Below are 23,906 nucleotides of genomic sequence, written 5' to 3' on the forward strand. Positions count from 1 at the left end.
ATGGGTTAGGATGGGGGTGTCTTTTGGATATATTGCTTTTATTTATTGTTGTCCAATATGTGATGGTTCAGTCTAAATTCACTGTATAACACATCTCTGCTCAGTGGGAGTTGGGGGAAATTCCTCATTTTCTTTGCTGTCACTGGCAGTTTTCTGTTCCTCCTTTGTGGCTGAAACAGGAGCCAGGTGATTGATCATTTCCTGCAGAATATCCTTGCTTTCACTTGGAGGGAGATTGCTGAAATAATACTGAGGTACCAGCTCTGCAAATCTGGGGAGGAAATGACACAAAGCATTATTAATTTTTAACTGAATTTTGAAATATTTGTGGAATTATTTCCAGGCATATCTAAAAGAAGCTACAAAGTTGATATTTCAACCCAAAAATCTGCAAGAATCCAAGATTCTCTGCAAGATGTAGTAGGAGTTTGTGCTTTCAGTAGCCTGCACTGAAAATCCTCAGCCTGCACTTGCCAGTTCCCAGTGCTGCAGATTTTATTAAAAAGGACAAAGTGATTAATAACACAATGAAAAAAGCTCTCCTATAAACATGGGAAATAGAAAGGATGGGAGAGTGAAATGTGTATTCTTTGTGTAAAGAGGTTTTTGCAGAAGGAAGATTCTGGTCTCTCCCTGAATCCATAAACAGTCCATCATTCAGCTGCCTGGGTACAGAAAATGTGTTAAGCAAAGGATTTGCTGGAAAATAGGTTTTCAGGGATCAAAGACCTTTCCAGCTGGATTCATGTGTCAGTCCACTGTTCTGTTTACTCTGTTTGAATTTTTTTCCTTTATATTTTACTTTAGAAGAAACTTGCAGCTCATAAAGGCTTTTCCAATTGATTACAATTACAGAGGCAACTATTGAGAACAGTGAAGGCCTGAGATCACAGATCTTCTCTTTCTATTTTTTTTTATATCCTCCCAAAGTGATGATTTTGTGGATTTTGGAGTGAAGGAGCAGATGCATCACAGTTCACTTACAGCTGGGGGGAGATCTCAGAGACAACTCTGATGGAATTGCCCTCTGAGATGCTGAACTCATGGAATAAAACCCACTCTGGGATCCTCCTGGTGTTGTAGTAGGATGAGAAGGGATGGAGCTGGGCCACTTGTTTGTGTGTTAACATCAGGTAGTTCCCTGAGCCATCCACATCACGAGCAATCTAAAAAAAAAAAACAATGTGGAGAGTTATCCATTATTTAATTGATCAGTGCCTTTAAACCAGAAATTAAACTTTCCTTCAGATACTTTCAACTGGAACTTCTTCCCAAGTTTGTGTGATTAAGCTTAGGACTGGATGCCCTGGAATGACACTTAAAAGAAAATATTGATCTGTGTATTTGACAGGAAGCTGCAACAAATAAGTACAAAAGTATCTGAGTTTGGCTTTGAAGAGTCTGTGAAAATATAAACATGTATTCTTTAGCATATACACTTTTCATGGCCTTAAATACAATGTGTCAGGCCATCAAACATGCACTTGGGAAAGGTCATTTTTGTGTTGAGAGGGAGCACAGGGATGTGAAGGAAAGCCTGTGTGCCAGTAAATCAATCTAGTTTACATTTACAATTACAGCTGGAGTGCCTTCCTGAGATGAGGCAAGCTGTCTGTCATGCACACCTAAATATATCCCAGTCATTTCTCTATTTCCAGGCAATTTTCACCTTCAAAAAGGAAATCATTCCTGAGAGAATATTGCAAGTTCAAGGCTTTTTTGAGGTGAAAGAGTTCTTTGAGTGAAAGGCCTATTGGCAGTTTTCTTATTGCTGTGGAGAGTGTGAGCTCCATGCAGTGAGAGATGAACCCCAGAGAAAAGGCTGAAATGGGCAGGAGTGTTTGATACACTGGAAAAAAAAAAAAAAAACTTTTATCCTTTCTGGTGATCAAGAGATTTCACTAATGAATTTAAGTTTTCTGAAAGCATTCTACATAATTCAACAGTGCAGCAAGATGAAACCACAGTGTTTTTCCTTACATGCATGAAGTAACCAGATAAAAGAGCTTTCTTAATGTTCAGTAGATTTTCTTCTGATCCAAAGTCTGGTTCTGAAATGGGGAGTTCAATGTGCTTCATGATCTGCAGCAGCTCAGCTCTGATCATCTCTGCCATGCTCAGGGCAGAACAGCTCAGGAAATAATCACGGCACCATTTCTCAGGGCTGAAGTCTGTGGGGACAAAAAACAATGTTTTGGCTTAAAGCAGAATCTCACTGATGTGTGCAATGCACAGAGGTGCTGCTCTGGGAATGAAATGCTCTTGCACTGCTGCAGATGATGTCCAAAATTCTGGTAATGAGCCATGCAGACAGTTTGGGCTCAGCTCACAAAGTAAGTGGGCAATACTTCATATCCTCAGTTTTACAGAATTGCAGTTATTTCTTCCTGAATCAAATCCCTTCTTTGCTCTGTTAGAAGTAAAGCTTCCCAGAGAATGAGTAGCAATTCTATTTTTCAGGCCTTGTGGATTTAGGCCAGGACAAGGAGCTGAAATCACACCTGTAGTGCTGGTGCTGATCCTGCATTCTGCTAAAGGACTGATTCTACTGGAGCTGCCTTCAGCATTCCACATGACTGAACAGGAAACAAATCCTGCTTTCCTGTCTAGAGTTTTTACTCAGTGTGTGCAAATTTTTCCCTCTGCTGTCTGAGTGCTGGGCTCGGGCTAAATGAACCAGAGCAGGATATTTGAGCACAGGAAAATGCAGTGAAGAGCTTCTGCTGCTCTGCACTCTCCTGGCTTTTATTTCTGTTCCTGCAAATGTGTACTGTCCATTTTCCCTTAAATTCTTTCAATTCACAGCTATCAAAAACCCACCAGAATTGCTGGGGGAATTGAGACCCTCCTCACCAGCTTTTATTCATGCTAAACTTGAATTTTGTGCTTCTCCAGGAGCACTGGTTTTGCACAGTGTCACTTCAGAGGACAGTTGCAATAGTGGTTATGAGGTTGGGTAAGAGATGCTGTCCTAGGACGTTTTTAATTAATTACTCCATTAATATTCATCAACAATAGCTACTCCCATAGGTTTCTAGAAGGAATCACCAGATTTTCGTGCTGGCTGTTTCCAAACCAGCCCAGAGTGGCTGGCTTTGGCTGGGGCACACTTGCCTGGCTGTGTGGGGGTGGCAGAGGCTGCCCTGAAGGTGTTGAAGATGTTGATGAGGGTGCAGTGATCTCCTGCAGGGTGGCAGAAGCGGCGCCAGCGGCTCCGGGCGATCTCCTCTGTGCCAGGGGGGGCCTGCAGGAAGCAGCTGGGAGCTGAGGGAAAAAACTAGTGGTGAAAACAGAGGTGATGCACAAAACCCCACTGGTGTTTTGGGGTTTTTTTTTCTTCCCCAGTATTGGATTGGTGCTGAGGAACTGAACCTGCTGCATTCTCTAAGGGTTTATTTTTAGGTGCTTCCAGTCTGGTTTAGTTAATGTGTGCTGCAAACACCAAAGAGCAGCTTTCTCCCAGCTGATGCCAAAAAAGCTTCCTAATGTCACAACCTAATTTAGCCAGAATCCAAATGGTTTCTTTATTATAGAAAACATCATTTGATTTAATGCCTTAATTTGCTTCCCATTAAAATTTGTGTTTTCCAGTACATTTTAGTTTTGTGTCTTTTGAGATGGTTGAGCTTTTCTGAATTGTGCCTATGTTCAATCATTCACATTTGTTATATGTACTTAAAAAAGACTATCCCAAGTTAAAAATCAACCCAGTTTGGGCATAAAAAGTTGTCCTACAAGGAGAACAACTCATGCAGTTTGATATCCTGTGGTTCCTGTGCTTGCTGCCCAAGACTCCAAGGTCATGCCAGCTTTATAAAATACTTGAAGTAGAGAGACAAGATCACAAAGTAATTCTTTGTAGGTAAAGAACCTGATCTGTAACAAATGTAGTTTCATTTTGCAGGGAGGTTTCTGACAAAAGGGAGGAAGCCAATGGGCAGCTGAAGCCTGGAAATGGAATTCTCTGTGGGAATTCTTTACTTAGCTTTCATTTGACCCTTACACTTAAGACTTGAAGAGCCAAATAACATTAATTTACTTGAAATAAACAGGATGAGAATAACAAAAATTTGCTTTTTTGGATAGATCTGGAGAGAGTCTGGATTGGGCAGGTAGCAATGGGAGCTGATGCAGGAGTACCTGTGACCATGGCTGCAATGGTGAGCATCTCATCCACACACTCAAATTCACACGAAGCCAGCAGTGACTTGGACAGCTGAGGATCCAGGGGGAATTCTGACATAATAATCCCAAATTCTGAGAGGTTTCCATTGTTATCCAGTGCTGCCAGATAATCCAGATCTTCCAGAGCCTGCATCAGGCTTTCAGGAGCTAAGGAGAAGGGAAGAGAATTCCAGATCTTGAGAGTGGCTAGACAGGAATGAATGTCTGAATTCTCATTATGATATTTCAGCTGTGGGGAAATGATACTTCTGTTATGTGACAGTGATTAAGAACAAAAAGTAATGGATGAATTAAAGGCTGAGAAAATTCTGGAGGAAGAAAAAAAGAGGTAACAATCACAGAGCTGAAAATCACTTTGTTGATACTTTTTATGCCAGAACAGTTTTTGTCCCAAACAAAATCCTCAGTAGTGGATTTTGAGGACACAATCCCCAACAGTGTTTTAGCCCCTAAACTCTGTCAAAACTGCTCCCATTATTGGCAGTTTTCAGGTGGGTTTTTTGTTTTCATTCTTTTTTAAGAGGGGTCATCACATTTGAGGGATGCTGAGATATAGGTCTAGGAAAGATCTTTTTTAACCAGAGGAGATTTTCTGATATTTGCAGAAGTTATAACTGTTATTCTTGCAAGTATTTGGAATTCTCTTGGTCAACTTTTTAATTATTATACTTTTTTTAAAAATAGTTTCTCATCATACCAGAAGAAAAATGGTAATGTAGTAAAAGAAAATGTCTCCCTGCAAATAAAAAAAAGTAAAATTGGCTGCACTTTCTCACTCTACAAAATTCAATGTTCAGTTTTCTCTTAGTTTGGGTTACAACTTCCTTACAACCTCCATAGGCAGAAGTGAGAACAGTGAGGCAGCAAAAATAATGAGGGAATATAGAAAAATGTCCTGACAGGATTAAGCAAATCAATACTTAAAATTAGAATTTGAGCAGGTCTGGTGGAAATCTGGTGGTGATGAAAGGAGGTCAAACAAGCAGAAAAGAGCTTTATGTGGCTCCAGCTCTGGGGGCTCAGAGGGGGAACCTCAAGTTGAAGTTGTCAGGCCTACACTCCAAAAAATTGTTGCCAGAGCATGAAAGGCACAGGTGGAAATTTGGGAACTCCTGGAGTGTGAAGGTTCTTTAAGGTTCTTTCCTCCCAGCTCTTTTCCAGGGTAGATTTCTATTCCAGGTTATATTGAATGATCAATATCTTTCATGGGTACCAGTTCATTTATATTCACAACTGCTCTCCAACCACTGCAGCAACTTTCTCCTGACTCCAGCCTAAGGATCTCATTTTATTTTTCTCAGTTTTATGGATAACAAGTTAAATTCTAGTCCCCTTGAAGCTGGTGGCAGAAATTCCACTTGGCCTCATCCCCAGCCCTGGGAAGCTGCACTGCCATTTATCAGCTTCTGTGGGCTGCTGTCAGGCTGTATATTAATGAGAAAAAAATCCCTAAATAAATAACCAGACCACAAGCACAGCTGCCCACACGGGCAGGGGGTATATTTGCACTTGGATCTTCATTAGTAGATGACTAGAAATAATTTCTTGCTTCCATTAAGAGTGGGGATGTGTATGGCATCACCAAGACTAAAAGCAAAGCAAGGCTGTAATTAGCTGCTAGGTCACATTTAGCCACAATTTCCCAGACATTCTGCAAGAAAATCTTGAGATCAGGTTTTGACTTCATTGGCAGGGAACTGTTTATTGCCATCTCTCTGTAATTAACTATTATAGTCAAGGAAAAAGTAAAATGGGAAGCAAACACTTCTGTTATGTCTATTATGTCTGAAGGGGAAAAATGATTTGCTAATCCCCCTTACATGAACTTTTCCAGGATTTCTCCAGCATCTAAATCTGCTAATGTGACTCCAGTTAAGTTTAAAACACTCCATTTTCAGACAAATTCTCTCAGGAACCTGTAAATTCCTTTTAAAACTCTGGACCTGCTTCATTTCAATCTCAGAGTGTTTCCCTCTGCCTGTACAATTCTATCTAGAGGGAGGGGGCATTTATTATCAGAAATATGGGTTTTAATAGGATAAATGATGAGCCCTTGCAAAAGCTGAAGCATCTGAGAAGGAAATATTTAGGAATTTTAAAGAAATGAGAAGTAGCAGCTGATGATGAATATAAGTCAGTGACAGGAAATAAAAATCATTGATTGAAAATACAGGGAGAATAAAAGGGTCATTCAGAGGTGTAGTAATTACTTGGAGATCATAGAAAGCTATTTTCCAGAAGTCAACAAAGTAGTTTGTGCTAGAGCTCACAAAACACATGGTTATATGGCAGCCAATTTCAACCCTCTGATAGCATCAGTAATTTGCATTTTTATGCCCTAGAGTTAGTTGTCTTGAGATTTATAAGCACAAATTACTTTCTTGTCTTGCTATGAGTGTTCTGGGAAAAAAAAAAAAAAAAAAGATTCCTGGAGTTTTATTGCTCCAGAAAGGAAAAGACAGTAAAGGTGGATTAGAGCAGGTGAAGGAACAGTAAAAAAGCAAAAATAAAAAAAAACAGAGTAGTGCTTTTTAGGGTTTCTTGCCAGCACCAGCCACTGCTGCCTTGAGGTGTGAATCATGAGGATTTGTGACTCCACTGCTGCTTTCACAGGAGCAAAGTTCAAAAAACCTCTCAAGATGTGTCCTGTGCTTTCAACAAGGAACTGTCACATCCCTGGAATTTTGGAAGGTATTTCCTAATCCTGTATTTCCTTTCCCTGCTCTGTGTTCTTTGGCTGCTCAAGACTGGGTTGCTCTGGACTCATTTCAGGAAATCTGACCAGTTTTATGTAAATACAGGTCCTGCTTTTGATCCTTTTTAGGCTTAGTAAAGCAAATATATAACTTAATGTTATTGTTAGCACTGGAATTGTTTATCTGAGAGTTTTAAGCTACTTAAAATTCTATTCTTGGTTTCATATTTTTGGAACTTTGGTGTGAACAGAGTAAATTCTGTCTCTAAAGGCAAGTACACCTGTAGTCTTCAGTACCACATCCCATGTGGCTGAAATGCAAATGCTCAATGTAAATAAATTCAAAAGAATTATTCTTGCATTAGGAAGCAAGTGATTTAGGGGTTTGGTCAAAGTTCTGTAATGAGTGGATATTAGAGATAGGAATGAAACTTAAATTTTGTGATTTTAATAGTCCATTTAAAACTCTCTTGTGCTTCTCTGGGAAGATCCTGTGTTCTGGCCTCCTACTCTGCAAATGCTGAGTATGTGAAATACCTTTTTTTGATAGATCTTTTCCTTGCATAGGAATAATTTAAAAAGGTAGAGCTGCCATGAATGTCAGGTGAAGGGATGTTGTCTTTGAAGAGCTGATTCTCTGCCTGGCACACCACAGCTTTTGCAGGTTCTGTTGATCTGCCAAAGTAACTACTGCAGGGAGAACAGTCCTGGAGAATGGTGTTTGCTGTTCCTGCTTTCTCACATTGCTCCTTGGACAGCAAACTGAAAAGATGGAGGAGTCTATGCCAAGCTTTCCTCAAATTATGCAAAAATTTTTATTCTGCAAGCACAAGTGTCTCTGTGCAGGTTTCCTCCTGATTCTCTTTTTCCCCCTGTACCTAGCGAGTCAGAATTTTTATGTGTCTGTTTTGCTCTGAAGCAAAACCAGTTCTATAACTATTATTTTGAAATGAGAGTTGATCATTAAAAATTACTTTCCCAAACTCATACTTTGCAGTCTTTCCATCCTCCTCATGCTGCCTCATCACTCCTCCAGTCTGGTGATGTCCCTGCTGTGCTTTTCTGCCAGCAGGGACAGCCAGGACAGGGCCTGACCTGCCTTGTCCTGGCAGAATATACTGAATAATGTCTGCACACATCATTTAATTGATGAAATCCAGAATTTGAAGCATCCAAGAATTAACAAGTAAATTTAAGATAATAAATCTGCCCTGAAGTGATCTCTGTTGAGCAGACCTTACATGGTGCATTGAGTTTCTGTCTTTGACAGTCTCCACTGAAAATATGTCAACAATCTACTTCTCTGAAACAATTTGAAATTATATAAATTTATACAACTCTTGTTTTTCTGGATTTTCTAGAAATATATTCTCCAGGGAGTTGTAAAACCATAGCTCTCAAATGTCATGGTCATGACCATCCACTCATCCTTTAATCCTAAAATTGTTTAGGAAATTCTGAATGGATGCAGAATCTGTAAATGCTTTGCCCTTGATTCTGCAGAGCAATTTTACACGGCTTCATCTTTATAATGATTTGCTTAGTTTAAATAAGGATTTTCCAGTGATTTACAAAAGTATTCAATGTTGCTGCTATCTATGGGACTGGAATTCTTTTGTCCCATTATAAAACCCAGGAAAGATGTGTCTGATTAACTGATCAAAATGTAAACACATCCCTGTTCTAGGGGCACAGGGATCCCCCAGTACACTTTGAAGCTGCAGTGCCAGATTCATTTTCCTCTGGCTCATGAATTCCAGGAAGGGGAACAAGCTCTGCTGCATTTGCTCCTCTTGATTATGGCATGAATTAAATGCAGCAGCTGTAAGCCTGACATGTTTGTTGCTTTCATAATGCAGTAATGAGTCAGACTTAATCCAGGCTTTTATTTCTCCTCAAAGAGCAGCAAAAAAAAAAAAAAAAAATCCCTTGTGCACATTGTTGCTGAACAGAAATAAAATGCTTTACTGATGTCATTTTTGTTTCTTATCTGCTGCATGTTCTCCATGTGCAGGAAACAGATTGAGAAGTACTTTTGCTATGAATTTCAGTGTCCTCCTGATCTGCTTGTTCACCAGTTCATGCCTGTGTCTTACTCTGTCATCTCAGGGAAAACTTGATTTTGTTCAGGAGAAATTAATGTAAAACCCCTGAAGCCTCCCTCTGTTTCAACTGCAAGGACAAGGTGAGGATGTTCATTGCACAGAAACAGTGCAGAGGAAAGGCTGTGGCACACAGGAGGTGCTGCAATGTTTTTATTCCTTTTACTCAGAGGGAACTCAGCCCCAAGGAGTGAAGAGCCATGGAACACTCAAACCCATGGCAGGGGCTTGGAATGGATGATCTTTAAGGTCCCTTCCAGCCCAAACCTTTCTTGGTTTGTGTGCTTGAAAGCCTGATGTGTTTTGAGCTCTGTGAGTTGCTCTAAGACAAGAACTGACTCCCCTGACAAATTTCTCCCTTTGGTGTTCCAGTTTCTTTCAGAGGATTTCACAGCAGGCACTTCAAACTCTGTGCTCTGTCTGTGGGAGATTTCCACTCCTCTCTGGAGGATTGGGTAGGGATCCATCCAAGTGCTGGGAGGAAAAAATGTTCTGTGCCTGCTCCAAAGTGGAAAGCAAGTCAATGTGTGATGTGTCCTGGATAAAGGAAGAGCTGGATCATTAAAGCTCTGCCTCAGATGTTTAATTGTGTAAAGCAGGAAGCAGACAAGGAAATTGTGCAGACTTTCTCCTCTCCTTTCAGAGTACCCTGCAGTGTTTGTGGGTTTTTCCTTTGTTCAAGCAGTTTGTCCAGCATTCCTCCCACTGTTCACTAATTCCTAAAACTATTCAATACCTGCACCTGACACCCTTGATCTAGTCAGCAAAAGCTTTGTCATATTTAATGTCCATCCAAGCAAAGCAATTCATTCACTCACCAAATGCCTTTACAATTTTTTACACATCAGGACAATGCTTTCTTCAGTTCCCTTATCCAAAAACACAGCCAAAACTTGGAATTCCTGTATCTGTAAAACCTTATGTGCCTCTAGCATTTCATTCTCTCTGAATGCTGTCCCCATTGTGCCTTTAAATCCAAAAATGCCAAATACTTTCCCTCATATAATTTTACTAATTCCTTCTGCAGTTCAAGACCAACTTCCCTCATATCCAGGAGAAACACTATTATGTTTTACCATATATTTTTAAATAGGAAAATATATTTTCAATTTGAGTGGGAGCAAACTGTATTCCATAAGCATTTTCCATGCAGATTTCATGGATTGAGCACAGGAGATGACATTCACAAGGCCAAAATACTCCAATTCTCATTGGTTTTGAATTAATTGCCATCAGACTGGCCATATTTTTTCCTATTTCTTTTAGGTATGTTTCTGCTAAACAGGGACACCAGGGAAAAGTAGAATAAATTTTCCTTAAAAAATTCCACTGAACCATCTATTGCAACATCCAACAGTGAGAATTAACACTTTATTACTGATTAATTACAGTGAACAACACATAGAAGAGATCATTCCAATTCTGTGTATGTGCACGAGGAAAGGCAGGATAATAAAAGAATTTTTCCTGTCTGCACTGGAAAATTATCACAAATGAAGCCAGCAATCCCCAAACCAATGAGACCAGGGCTATTTCCCTCACTTCAAGGGGTTTAAAGCAACAGCAGAATCTGCAGAGGCACTTGGGTTTTGTGATAAGCCAGAACAGAGGAAAATATCCTTCTATAGAAAAAAAAGCCCCTAAATTATGAAATCAGGGGGGAAAAGAAGGTGAATTCCTTCACATTCTTACCTGAAAATTCAGTGTCTTCCCTGCCTAGTATTGAAATGGTATTTGGGTTTCTTTTAGAAGGAATATTGCCCATTAGGAGCAGCCCATTGTAAATTTGAGGTGGGAGATGCTGGAGGATAAGGAGGAAGCTCATTTCCTGCACACACATCCCCCAGCTAACAACAGTGGTTTATTTGGGTTGTAAACTCTTGATTAAAGGAATATATTCTGTTGGATATCTGTACAATGCCTTGTACAACAGGGCACACATTTTCTTTGTGAGTTTCAGGAAAATAATATGTAACCTAGATGAGAAGATACTTAGATTATTGATTTTCTTTTTTAACATTCCAATTTTTTTTTCTAAGTGCTAGTGAGCTGAGAACTGCTGTAGCAGGTAAGGGTGACATTATTGCAAGTCCTTAACTAAAAAACAATCCTGTGAGTGACAGGACAAAATAAACATGGAAATAACTTCTAAAATAATAATTAAAATATGACAAATGGGTGCATCCCCTTACCTGGGCTGGTGATGAAGTCACAGTGTGCAAATCCTGCTATGTCCATCCTCTTCAGGAACAGGACCAAGCTGGTGAGGTTGGATTCCTGAACTTTAGCTGGAATTTGTGGCTTCATTTCCTTGTATGTAAATTCTTCAGGATATAAGCAGAAGATTTTCCCTGGAAAAGAATTCAGGAAAATTACCTTTTTTAAAATGCTTCTTCCTCATATTGCCACATTGATTGTATTAATAATTTGAGCTAATGGATTGAAATGTTGAGCTAATATTTCTACCTGATGGAGACATGCCCAGAATTTGTTTATGCACCTCTGCTTGACTTTGGCTGATAGGCTGGGTTAGAACAGAGTCTGCTCTGATTCTAGGATTGTACACCTTTAAATGAAAGAGATATCAAGCATCAGATAAGTACACAAGGGCTGCAAAAATATGAATGGTCTGTACTGAATTTCTCTCATTTTACAGAAAGGGTAGTTAAACAGTTCTCATTTCTTTTTGTTTCAGCAGCTTGGAAAGGAGAGCACTCAGCATCCTGACAAACTGACAGATGTTTTGCAGTCACTATCAGTGTGCTCTGAGATAAATGTCTTATTTTTTTTTTTTTCCAGAAGAAATGTACCTTACTAAAGCAGAAAATGGTATCATCAAGAAAAACATTAAAAAATATTATTTATTTCTTCCAGTGACAGAATCCCAACATTTTCTGATAGCATTTTGTTCCCTAACTCCAGATTTTTGTCTTAATACTGAAATTACAGGAGGGCTGGGTTAGACATATATGGTGCCATGTTTTATATTTTTTCCTAATTATGTTTCATTTTTATTGAGCTGAGGAGCTGATTCACTCACTGCTCTGGCCACAAGCCTGTAGTGTCCAGCAAGAAATAAAAATGCCTGGATAAGGCAGCTCTCTACTCCTGTCATCTGATCTGTGTGCTTGAAAAAAAAAAAAATAAAAAAAAAAAAGATAAAATATCCTTCAGTGCAAGGCACAGATTTCTTTTGGTGCAGGTGAATTGCTGGGACATCCCAGCTGCAAGGCTCAGGTGGGATTTTGCTCTGCACTGAATTTTTCCTGTTCCCTCTGTGCTCAGCTGACTTGCATCACTGATAGAGGAGATTTGGTAGCTATCAGGACTGTTGGATCTGTTTTATTCCCATTGCTTTGTGTTTTAAATTCATTTGTTGAATTGTACTTTGGGCTTCAGGTTACCATAGGAGGGAAATTCATTTCTGCCATCCAATAAAACTCCAGTTGTAGGAATAAGTTTAAGAAATAAACATGGACTAATTGAAAACTGCTTTTAGGCTCTTCCTTGCACATGAAACTGTAACTTCCTTTTAGCTTGCCTTGAAACTGAGTTAGTTTATAATTCCCAGTTAAAAACCTTGTTAAATGACAGATTTTGCAATGAAAATGAAAGGTACTGGTGGTTCACAGGCTTTTCCCTGAACTACTTGCAAAGCCAATCAGGATTAATGACCCCTGCTCCAAAATTTTAGGGACACTTAACTGCAATTTTGGTTATTCTACTTTGTATTATAGAGGGAAAATGTATTACATTGTTTCTTTTGCCTGTTACTGGAATTTTTATTTTAACCAGGACAGCTACAAAACCTGTAGTGGTGCAGCTCTTACTCATCTCTTAGGACACCAGTTTTGTAGAAATAAAACAAATTATTTTTTTTTGTTTGTTTGCAGCTGCACTAATCCTTCCCAGGGTGGAAAACAAGAAATGAGGCCAAACTTAGAATGACCTGGAAAAGGTTAAGTATCAATTAAATAAATGGCAGCATTTGGAGGTACTTGGATGGGAGCACATGCCCAGGAGGAGCACAAGCAGCTTGAAAAAACAGAGATTCCCTGTGTGAGCAATTAATAAATCATTAAATCAGGGATGAGAATTAGCTCCTAAACCAGCAGATCTGCCAATAGGTGCCTAAGAAGTGATTGCAGTTTGCTTTAGGTATAAAATACTGAGGGGAGATTCATGACTGATAGGCCAGAACTCAGGTGAGATGTATTTACAAACATTCTGTCATTGGTTTGATGCCCAAATCAGTGGCAGTTTCAACTGGAAGCATTTATCTGGCTTTAGAAACTCAAAAAAAACCAGATTTCTGAATAAATTTGGGAAGTAATTGTGGTTCCTTGCTTGGTTTTCACATGAGATGCCCATGAAAATAATTAAAATTCTATTAATTAGCACCTTAAAAATATCATAGAACCTGTGCTATGAAAGAAGAGAAAAACCTGTGATCCTGTAGGGACTATTTGCATTAATCTGAGCTGCACAATTCCCTTTCCCCTGCCCTGAAAAAGCCCTTTTGCAGAGTTTATTTTTGACAAAGTGCTTCTGGTTCCCTTCACTGACCTTTCTTCTCTCCACACCCACATCGATGACAAAAGTGACATTTTTAGTCCAGATCAGGGATTCTCCAGAGCTGGTGGTGAGCAGCACTTTCCTCCTGTTTTTCTTGCAGCATTTCTGCTTATCTGAAGTTAATCTGGGAGTCAGCTCTTGTTTTGAGGGATATAAAGGGATGGGGATGAGTTCTCCAAGGTCAGGGTTTAAATTGGGTTGTTCCTGTCTGATCATGTGATAAGCTTTTTCAATTTCCTGTAATCAAGAGAAATACATTTTTTGCTCATTATTATTATATTATTTTATTATTATATTCTTAGTCCAATTACAACACCTTAAATGATCAAAATATGCTGAAACCTCCCTACTTTCCCTGAATTATTATATGTAAGGAAATATAAGTATTATAAAGATTGGAATTTTCCCCCTAATGGTTAATAAACTCTATGAAGATTTGATAAAGCAAAAAAAATGTGTTGATGGAACATCACCTTTAAAACAGTTCACAAATCCAGAGGCTGGATATGAATTGTAAAAGCTTTTTGTTGTTTTAGTGTTTTATTCTTGAGCAGGGGGGTTCACAAGAAACCATTTATGTTCTGCACGATTCTTTGAAAGGCACACAAAAATAATTCATGGGCTGGCTCAGTCTGAAAGGGAATTTTTTTTAAAAGCATTTTTATTAGCAAACGTTTTGCAAAATTGAAAAGCCAGACTGAGTTTCTCTTTGAGAGTGACACCACATTTCCAGTAGTTATAGGTTGAAAGTGCTCTATAAAAATTGTTATAAAGATACAAGAGTGACATCTAATAGCAAGGCTGGCAGCAGGGCAGCTCATAAATCCTGATGTTCTTGGTTAATTCATGTTTTTGTTTAGTTTAAAAGACAGTTGAGTGCTTGGGAACAGTGAACCATTACCAATATGAAACTTTAAATCACAGTTAAACAAAATTCATGGCATGTTCTGGTTCATAACAAGTGCTCTGTTCATTGTTAGAAAGAAAAATGAGTGATCTCTTCTTGGCAACAAAGAAATTCCTATTTTACTTTTGTGGGGAGTTTACCTGTCAAAAAAAAACCCTTTTAAGCAGAAATAAAATTTTCTTCCCCACCTTTTGAAATGGAAAGTCTGTGTTTTCTCTTTGACATTATCTATTGCAAATATGGGGACTAACACAGAGAATTCACTACTTGATCTTCTGTAAAATTGGTGTCTATAAGGCTTAAAACTGATTATTAACATTATTCAAAGTGTTTCATATCCATCCCCCTTCTAACAGTGAAAAACAGCAAACACTACCTGGGTAGTTTTATGCTAAATTATCCTTCCTTGAAAAAGTCATTATTTCCTGGTGAGTTAAAGCAGATTTAATGAGACACAATGGAAGATTTGGGATCATTATCAGGAAAATAATCATAATAATCATAAATATTGGAATATTTATTTGATTGTCAGATTGCTTTGACAGCTTTAAAGGACCTGCTGGTGCAGTGAATTTAGGGAATCTCCTGTCTGCAGAGATTTAAAGGTGTCACTATTTAGAATGGCCAAGCCCGTGCAGATCCCTGGATTTTCTGTCACACCTCTGGAGTGACATTTCCTTCCTGCTGTTGTGCTCACAAATGGTTGGGAAGAAGAAACCAAATGGAAAAGTATTTTTGGGAGGTTTAAGGCACAAACAGTCCTGTGCAGTGGGACATTGACGGAGCGTGTTAAATCCCTGTCCTGGTGGCCTCTGCTTGTACAACTTTTTGCATCACACAAAAGGATGCTGGCCTTCCTTTAAAAATATATATATTGTCTACACAATATTTATGTGTATATATAGGTATTTTATGTGTATAAACCACACTGTTACACACGCTGTGACTTTTTGAAGGAAAAAAACCCAAAAAAAACAGGTGGCACATCCGCTGTCCCAGCTCCCGCCATCAACTCATTTCCAGGTCAGACCAAACCCCCCGTTTCCCGAAGACAGCAGCTCTAACTCACCCGCTCGCAGGCCAGGAAGATGACGACGTGTCCTTTCTCCCCGGAGTGGTGGATCTGGAGGAGCAGGCGGAGCGCGGCGGGGAAGGGGCGGCCGTGGCTGCCGCAGGCGAACACGGCGCGGGCGCGGTGCCGGGCCCGGGCCCTCAGCACGGGCGCGCCGCCGCAGAAGCGCCGCAGGGCCGCGCTCATGGCGGGCGCCGTCAGCAGCACCAGCCGCAGCTCGGCCCGCGCCGCCAGCACCTCCTTCAGCAGCCCCAGCACGGCGTCGGTGGCCACGGTCCTTGCGTGCACATCATCCAGGATGATGATGGAGTAAGAGTTCAGAAGGGGTGTGGACATCATTTCCCTCTGGAGGATCTCGTCTGTGCAGTACCTGCGACACAGACACGCAACACTCTGCCGAGTTTCTGGGATTGTTGTTGTGAGAAATTCGTTCACAGAATCACAGAATAATGAGGTTGGAAGAGACCTCTAAGACCATCGAGTCCAACCTATGTCCTAACACCTCAACTCAGAGTCTAAACTATAGCACCGAGTGCCATGTCCAGCCTTTTCCTAAACACATCCAGAGATGATGGTTTCACCACCTCTCTGGGAAAAGCATTCCAATACTTTATTACTCTTTCAGTGAAAAATTTATTCCTAACATCCAACCTGTACCTTCCCTGATGTACTTGAGATTGTGTCCTCTGGTCCTGTCGGTTTTTGCCTGGTGGGAGAGACTGACCCCACCTACAAACCTGATGTGATTCAGTGACACTCAGTGACACAGTGGTGGAAAGGATGCTCCAGGCAAAAGCTGAAATATTTCTGCCCTGAAATCATCTTCCATCACATACCATAAATAATTCCTGAGCTAGGAATGAATCCTTTTGGGTGAGGAAAAGAAGGTGCACTTGAGGCAGAGGCAGAAGCAGAGCCAGGATGAGCAATTAATTTCTGCCATAAGGCCCTCCTCACTTCCATCCCTGTTGCTGACAGTTTCTGTATAGGGTATTATTTTTGTTGTGTTGCTCAGCAGGACTTGGAATTTTTGAAGCAGGTTTTGATGTGTGAAAGGCAGGGATTCATCTCCCTCTCAACAGGAGCAGCTGCAGGAAGTTCTGCTCCAGGATGAGGTTTAAGGAGTTCTCCACAGAGAGAGAAAGGACAGGCAAGGGGAGGAGTGGTGGAAGTTGATTTTCTGAACTGGTGAGTATCCTCCTCTCCACTACAAACCAATGGCTGAGAAAAAAAATTGTGGTCTAGATATGATAGTTTGTGCCTCCCATATTAAGGAACCAGAGAAAATAACTCATAACTTTCTGGGAGGCTCAAAAGCTGAATCCCTGTGTTGCTGCTGTCACCTGCCTGTACTTACTGCATGAAGTGCATTTCTTATCTTCCAAAAAATACCCCTGAATACTATCTTCCTCTTGTTGCTGGATAGACCCTCTTCTAGCCATGGTTCTTAATTGCATTTGAATTTTAACTTTACTTTTGGAAAGATCATCCCATGTTCTCTTATGGTAATGAACACTCCTGTACTGGAAAATAGAAAAACAAAATGTAGAGGAAAAGCAAAAGAAGTTATTGAGGTGCTTAAAGAAGATTTGCATGGATGATAACATTGCCCACTTAAATCTCTGCTATGATTTACCCCAGAATGCCTCCTTCAAACCTTATTGATTAATCACAAAATCTCTGGAGAAGAGAGGGGAGAGTTCATTGCAGTCTAAAACTTCCATGTGAGGGGAAGAGGGGGGCAGACACTGATCTGTGCTCTGTGGTGGCCAGGACTGAGAGAATGGCTGGAGCTGTGTCAGGGAGGGTTTAGGTTGGATTTCAGGGAAAGGTTCTTCCCCAGAGGGTGACAAAGCTCCCAGGGATACCCAGGGTGGGATTGTTGGGGAGTCTGAGAAGGGACAAGAGCTGGACTCAATCCTTGTGGGGTCCCTTCTAACTCAGTGCACCCTGTGATTTTAAAATGTTACACAACTTTACAAAGCAGCTTTGATTTTTATTCTCATGATCTGCAGTGCTGTCAGCTGCTTCTCCAGCCACAGCTGGGCCCAAAGGCCTCCAAAGGCACCAACCTGAGGATGGTGTCGGGCGAGCAGCAGCTGTCCAGGGGCACACAGTAGCCCACCTCGTGGCCCAGGCTGACGTCCATCTGGTCGGCCACACGCAGAGCCAGTGACACGGCGGCCTGGGGGAGCACCTGTGTGCACACCACGGCCCCACGGGGCTGCATGGCCAGGCAGTGCTCTGCACACCACTGTGGCACCTGCAGGGACAGGGGACAGGGCTCTGAGAGCTGGGCTTGCACACAGGAGCACTGTGATACCTGTGACACTGTAATACCTGTGACACATGGACTGAGAGCTGGGCTTGCACCCAGGGACACTGTGATACCTGTGACACTGTAATACCTGTGACACTGTAATACCTGTGACACATGGACTGAGAGCAGGGGCTCACTCCCAGTGACACTGTAATACCAGTGACACTGTAATACCTGTGACACTGTAATACCTGTGACACATGGACTGAGAGCTGGGCTTGCACCCAGGGACACTGTGATACCTGTGACACTGTAATACCTGTGACACTGTAATACCTGTGAAACATGGACTGAGAGCTGGGCTTGCACACAGGGACACTGTAATACCTGTGACACTGTAATACCTGTGACACATGGACTGAGAGCTGGGGCTCACACCCAGGGACACTGTAATACCTGTGACACTGTAATACCTGTGACACATGGACTGAGAGCTGGGCTTGCACACAGGGACACTGTGATACCTGTGACACTGTAATACCTGTGACACTGTAATACCTGTGACACATGGACTGAGAGCTGGGCTTGCACACAGGGACACTGTGATACCTGTGACACTGTAATACCTGTAAAACATGGACTGAGAGCAGGGGCTCACACCCAGGGACACTGTAATACCTGTGACACTGTAATACCTGTGACACTGTAATACCTGTGAAACATGGACTGAGAGCTGGGCTTGCACACAGGGGCACTGTGATACCTGTGACACTGTAATACCTGTGACACTGTGATACTGTGACACTGTAATACCTGTGACACATGGCAGTGAGAGCAGGGGCTCACACCCAGGGACACTGTAATACCTGTGACACTGTAATACCTGTGACACTGTAATACCTGTGAAATAGCACTGAGAGTTGGGGATCACCCCAGTGACATTGTAATACCTGTGACACATGGCAGTGAGAGCTGGGGCTCACACCCAGAGACACTGTAATACCAGTGACACTGTAATACCTGTGACACTGTAATACCTGTGACACTGTAATACCTGTGACACTGGAATACCAGTAACACTATATAATACCTGTGAAACACGGACTGAGAGCTGGGGCTCACTCCCAGTGACACTGAAATTCCAAGTAACTGTGGAATACTGGGAATGAAAGCTGGGCCTGCTCAGCTGCACTGCAATTCCAAACGACTGGACAGTGAAACACCAAAACACTGGAATGAGAGCCAGGCCTGCTCAGAGCACAGTGCAGTTCCAAACAACCACAGCTCTTGCAGCTGTGTGGAACAGTGAGATCAAGCTGAGCTCTCACTGCTCACCTGCTCCATGCATGGGAATTACTGATGTCAACACTGGGAATTTCTTAAATTCTCAGCATGGATTTGAAGGTTGATCTGGGAGCTGCTCAGCTGGACTCAGGCTGGTTGGAATTTGCTGCAGAATGGGCAGAAGAAGCCTCAGGGGAGCAGATGGGAGCAGGGTCACTACCAGCACGTGCTGATGCAGCCAGGGGGTCACTGAAGTTGTTTTTGGGGATGGCTCAGCAGCAAAACTGCTCCTCCTGTATCACACCCATGGAAAACATATCCCAGTATTTCAAACCCACAAATGCCAGGCCAATATCTGTCATTTCAGATTAATTACTCTGTGAATACATAACTGAAACTGAGCTGCTCCAGAAACTTACATAGCAGCTCCCTAATTTATCTGTTTACATAACACCAACACTGGAAAATATCCATGTGTTGTTGATATGAGAAATTAATGTTGCATTTTATTGTAATGGATGTATTAGGTTTCAAATCCTTCATTTAATCAACATCTAAACCTAGGTGCATCAGCCACATATAATTTATTTCTGTATAGTTATCTATAGTTACATATGGTTATAGTTATGTGCTACAATCTTATTAAAGGTTCAATAAAAATGGCCTTGTTAAAGGACAATTTAAAAGCTAACATTTCTTAGCAAGAACTGTTGTTTACCAGTACACAAGTTTTTTGTGTGTAAATTACAGTTCAATAACAAGGGGTAAAAACTTGGCACTCCAAAAATTCCTCAGGTGTGAATCATTTTTATGGGAACATAGGAATTTTCAGGGAGAGGTGTGATGTCTCTAGTTCAATATGTGATCTCTAGAAGAGCCCAGAATTAAAGTCTAGGATATATGAGATGCCCTGCAACAGTGATTATCCTGCAGCTTTAACTGCAAGAATTTTTTTCTCTTGATCTCAGTCATAAACAAGAGTATTTTGGCTGATAGCACTTACTTGAAAATTCTTTTCTACTCATTGTGACAACAGACCTGGCTAGTTATATATAGTTACAGCAGAATTTCATAGTCCTGACTGATGTTTGTGTACTTAAATTCAGCTGAGATCTTGGCTTCAGTGAGTTCTTTTAACATGAGTTTTATAAAGTAATTTTGTGCTGTTGGAGAAAACATTTGCTCCTGGCTGCAGGGAGGGAAAGACCATTAATTCTCTCTGAGAAGCAGCCGTGCAGATTTCAATCCTTCATTCCCTGGGAATTTTTTTCACTTTATCTTATGACAAATCCCCTGTGTTTCTTTCCTGATATAGCTCTAATCAGAACCAAAGCACAAAGTAGCTGCAAATTTTTTTGAGTGCTTGAAGAAAGTTACTAAAATGTTTAATGTATTTTAAATCTGTATTTGACTGCATTAATCTTTATTCACCTTCTGTATTTCACTTTCCCTTTCTGGCCTTAATATATGGATTACAATAGTTATAGTGACTTTGAAATTCATAATTAAATGTCCTAAAAATGCATTAAAAACCCCCAACCAACTCTGTTGTACTGACCTGGGAGCTCTTGCCAGTCTTAGCATCTCCTGACACAATCACAATTTGATTATGAAGCAAACTTTCCATGAAAGTACTTTTTTCTTTCCATATTGGAAGCTCTTCTCTCTCTTTCATCAGTCTATAATAACGGGAGGAGTAAGGCAAGCCATCAAAAGGATTAAGCTCTAAATCTTCTCCACAGACAAGTATTTCCTCTTCATCCCCATCGCTGCCATCGAGGGATTCTGAAAAGAAGTGGTTCTCTGGAGAAAAGGTTAAAAACTCCATTTTTCTTACATATATTATTCCCAGCGAAAGCACATTAGTGATGGAAGGAGTCCTTTGTGTGCTGATTGATCATTTGGCCCCCCTAAACCTGAGCAAATCCATTTTTCCTTGCTCCAGGATTAGCATTTCACAGCTCTTGGGTTTAAAAGTTCAGGTTCGGTGTCCAGCTGCCTTTGTAGTCTGCTTGTCCCACTCTGGGTGGATTAACAACCTCAGTGAGCCTTGAGAAAAAATATTAAAAAAAAAAAAATAATCACCCCAAATCTTCCAAATGGCAGTGATGAAACCAAAAAAGAGAAGCTGAGCAGATTTTACACTTCAGTGTTGAGTCAGGCAGGCAGTGCCAGTGTTTGCTCTTGTCCAGGCTGGGGAATAATTGGGAAGAGCAGCTGAGCCTGACCTTTGTGGCTGCAGTGGGAGGCTCTGGAGCTCTGGCTGTGATTGCAGGGCTGGCATGTGGGAGTTAATCCCAGCACAAAGGCTGCACCCCTGGGTGCTGCAGCAACAGGCAGGGCTCTGCTTTGTGCAGGGCTTTAGCCTGCAGAGAGGGAAAAACTCTTTTTATGTACTCTGTGGATGAGCCTGGGGGTCCTGGGAGGCTTCAACAGCTTTTGCCACAGTTAAAATGCACTTAACACATAAAAAATCCCAGAGTGGTGCCAGTTCTAACCCTTCAAGGGCACCAGAAGTGGCCTTGGAAGGTGGTGGAAAAAATACATCACTGATGTAAAGCAACTCCAACTCACAGGACTCAAAAGTAGCAAAATAGTTTCTAACCTTGGCTGAGCTGTACTGCAAGGCAAATATTAAATAACAGTTTTTATTTCAGCTCCAGAGGGAAGTTTTCACCAGGATGCTGATAATGTTCAGTTTTCATGCACATTTAGGTGGTTCAGCTGCATTTGGATTCCAGTTTTCCTCTGACCTTCATGGATCCTTCTAATCCACCCTGTTTGATTTTGTGTCCATCCCTCTCTGCTTGTTGATCCAAACTCCCTGAGATCTCTGCCTCTCCCAAATGGGCCCCAAATCACTCAATAAAGCAGAAATGTCAGGAGGGGATTAGAAATTCCATCCTACAAAAGTTTTGGGGTTTTTTTGTAAAATTCATCTTAAAATAACATGAAGGATTTTTGGGGGGTAAAATTAATCTTAAAACATCATGAGGGAAATATGTGGATTGCTATTATTCTGCAATTTCCTTATTTTTCACATATTTAGCAGCAGTAGCACTCTGATTTCCTCATTTGCAGTACAGGCTCATCTCCTAAACACTGAGAATTGGACAGCAATATTCCTGGTTCACTGAACAAATTTGAATTGTCATACCACAGCAATTTTTTTTTGTTTTCCCTTTTTGGAATGTGTAATACAAGAAAGCAGATTAAAATGTTACCAAATCAAGAAGAACATTTTACTATTTGAAAATGAAATATCTTGAAACTAATATTCCTTTCATGATAATGTTTTAACAGGTTGTTGACTGATTGACATTATTTATCTCTGCTAAAATAGGGCCTATAAAACTTTATTTTTCTTTTCAGCCAGGCCTTCAAGGACTTACAAGATGTGTGCTTTAACATAATACAGGATGATTTAATTAATTCTAATAAATAACAGAAGCACTTTCTGCAGATGAGTGCTTTTAGTAAATTGGCTACTTTCAAAGATATCAAAGAGAACTTTGCTATTGACTTAAATTATATATTGTTGTGCAAGTGCTGATGATAATGCACTCTAGGAAAGGAATAAATAGCTCATAAATATTCTGGATATTTAATAAAGACTCCTTAATACATAAGAACTCTTTGCATCTTTGCTATTAAATCTTTCAGAGGAGGAGGACTTTCTATGTGTTGTTTAAATGAATTTGATCTTTGCTATCAATGGCATTACCAAGATATTTTTTCTCCATTTCTTCTCCCCCATTTCAGCAGAAATATTTTGCAATAGCAATGGGAATTTAAGGGTGTCACTTTTTTTTTTTTTTTAACTCTAAGAATATCATTTAAATAGAGGGGTTTAGATTAAATTTACTTTATAATATAGTGAATAAAGCCTGTGAGATGTGAAGGTGAAACATCCTGCCTTTTAAAAGCAGAATTAGTGCTGGGATCTTTTGATATTTCCTCTTTCTGTTTGTGTGGCTGATCCATGATCCTGCACTTCAGATCAGGAGCTGGGAATCAATTTGAACTTTGTTTTTCCTAAAGAGGCCAAGGGCTGTGTTTTACCTGCCCAGACACCTGGGTGTGTTCCCTAGGGATGGATTTTTTTTCCATGCTGTCAACTCTTGGATTCCAGGGCAGGGGATGCCAGGAGCAAAGCTGGGTGAGAGCTGCATTTTGGCACATTAAATCCTCATGGAGGATGTTTCCTGAGCTAAAAGCAGGGCAGGGAATGGGATGGGGTCTCCTGGCACATAACAAAGCTGATCCAGCCACCTGTGTGAGCAAAGCAGCTGCAGTGACTGCAGGGCCACAACCTGAGGTGAGAATGTCTCTGTGATTTATGGAGTCCTGCTGCTGAAAATGACACTTTAATAGTCTCAGCAGGAGTTTTTGTTGTTGTTTTGGTTGCTTTTTATGCTGCTATGAATATGAAAGCTTGGTGCCTGGCCAAGAGACAGCAAATAAAAGTGAAAAAAACCCTCTTATTTGAAGACTCTGTTACTTGTCTCTTGGCCTACAGACAGCAGCATTTAACCTTGCTTATACTGTAACTAAATTACATTTTTTTTGAGCAAAGTGTAAAACTAAAGCAGAGAATTTTCACCAGTGACAGAGACACCAGCACAGATGAGTCACATTTCTAATATGTTTTAATTCCTACTTGAGGTCTTGCTGTCTGGTAAAATATTTTGCATTACTGCTCTTAAAAGTATTGACAGCCAGTAATGGATTGGTGTAGAACTAGTCAGGATATAAAAAAAAATCTAATTTTAACTCACTGCTTGCCCAGTATTGGATGGAAATGTTCTGAGAATTGAGTTGAAATT

At 40.7% G+C, this 23,906-nt stretch overlaps 1 protein-coding gene across 1 annotated transcript; it reads right to left on the minus strand.

Annotated features, from left to right (window-relative positions):
* Window positions 1–17: 17 nt before the first annotated feature.
* On the minus strand, window positions 18–21,143 carry DHX32 (DEAH-box helicase 32 (putative)). The gene is made up of 12 exons (XM_079312240.1): window positions 20,639–21,143; window positions 17,609–17,799; window positions 15,534–15,906; window positions 13,549–13,794; window positions 12,981–13,037; window positions 11,449–11,548; window positions 11,175–11,333; window positions 4,141–4,332; window positions 3,111–3,264; window positions 1,981–2,164; window positions 985–1,166; window positions 18–271 (listed from the first exon to the last, which is right to left on the minus strand). Exons 1-12 carry the CDS (start codon window positions 20,906–20,908, stop codon window positions 79–81), a joined length of 2,301 nt encoding a protein of 766 aa, XP_079168366.1. The 5' UTR covers window positions 20,909–21,143; the 3' UTR covers window positions 18–78.
* Between the last annotated feature and the right edge of the window lie 2,763 nt (window positions 21,144–23,906).

This window comes from Erithacus rubecula (genome assembly GCF_903797595.1).
Source record: "Erithacus rubecula genome assembly, chromosome: 9".
Lineage (NCBI taxonomy): Eukaryota > Metazoa > Chordata > Aves > Passeriformes > Muscicapidae > Erithacus > Erithacus rubecula.

Coding starts and splice junctions, on each gene's coding strand:
- DHX32 (XM_079312240.1), bottom strand. CDS start 20,908: ATGGAGTTTTTAACCTTTTCTCCAGAGAACCACTTCTTTTCAGAATCC. Junction 3,265..4,140: donor CATTGCAGCCATGGTCACAG/GTACTCCTGCAT, acceptor TTTTTCCCTCAG/CTCCCAGCTGCTTCCTGCAG. Junction 1,167..1,980: donor TATCTGGTTACTTCATGCAT/GTAAGGAAAAAC, acceptor TTTTTTTTTTAG/ATTGCTCGTGATGTGGATGG.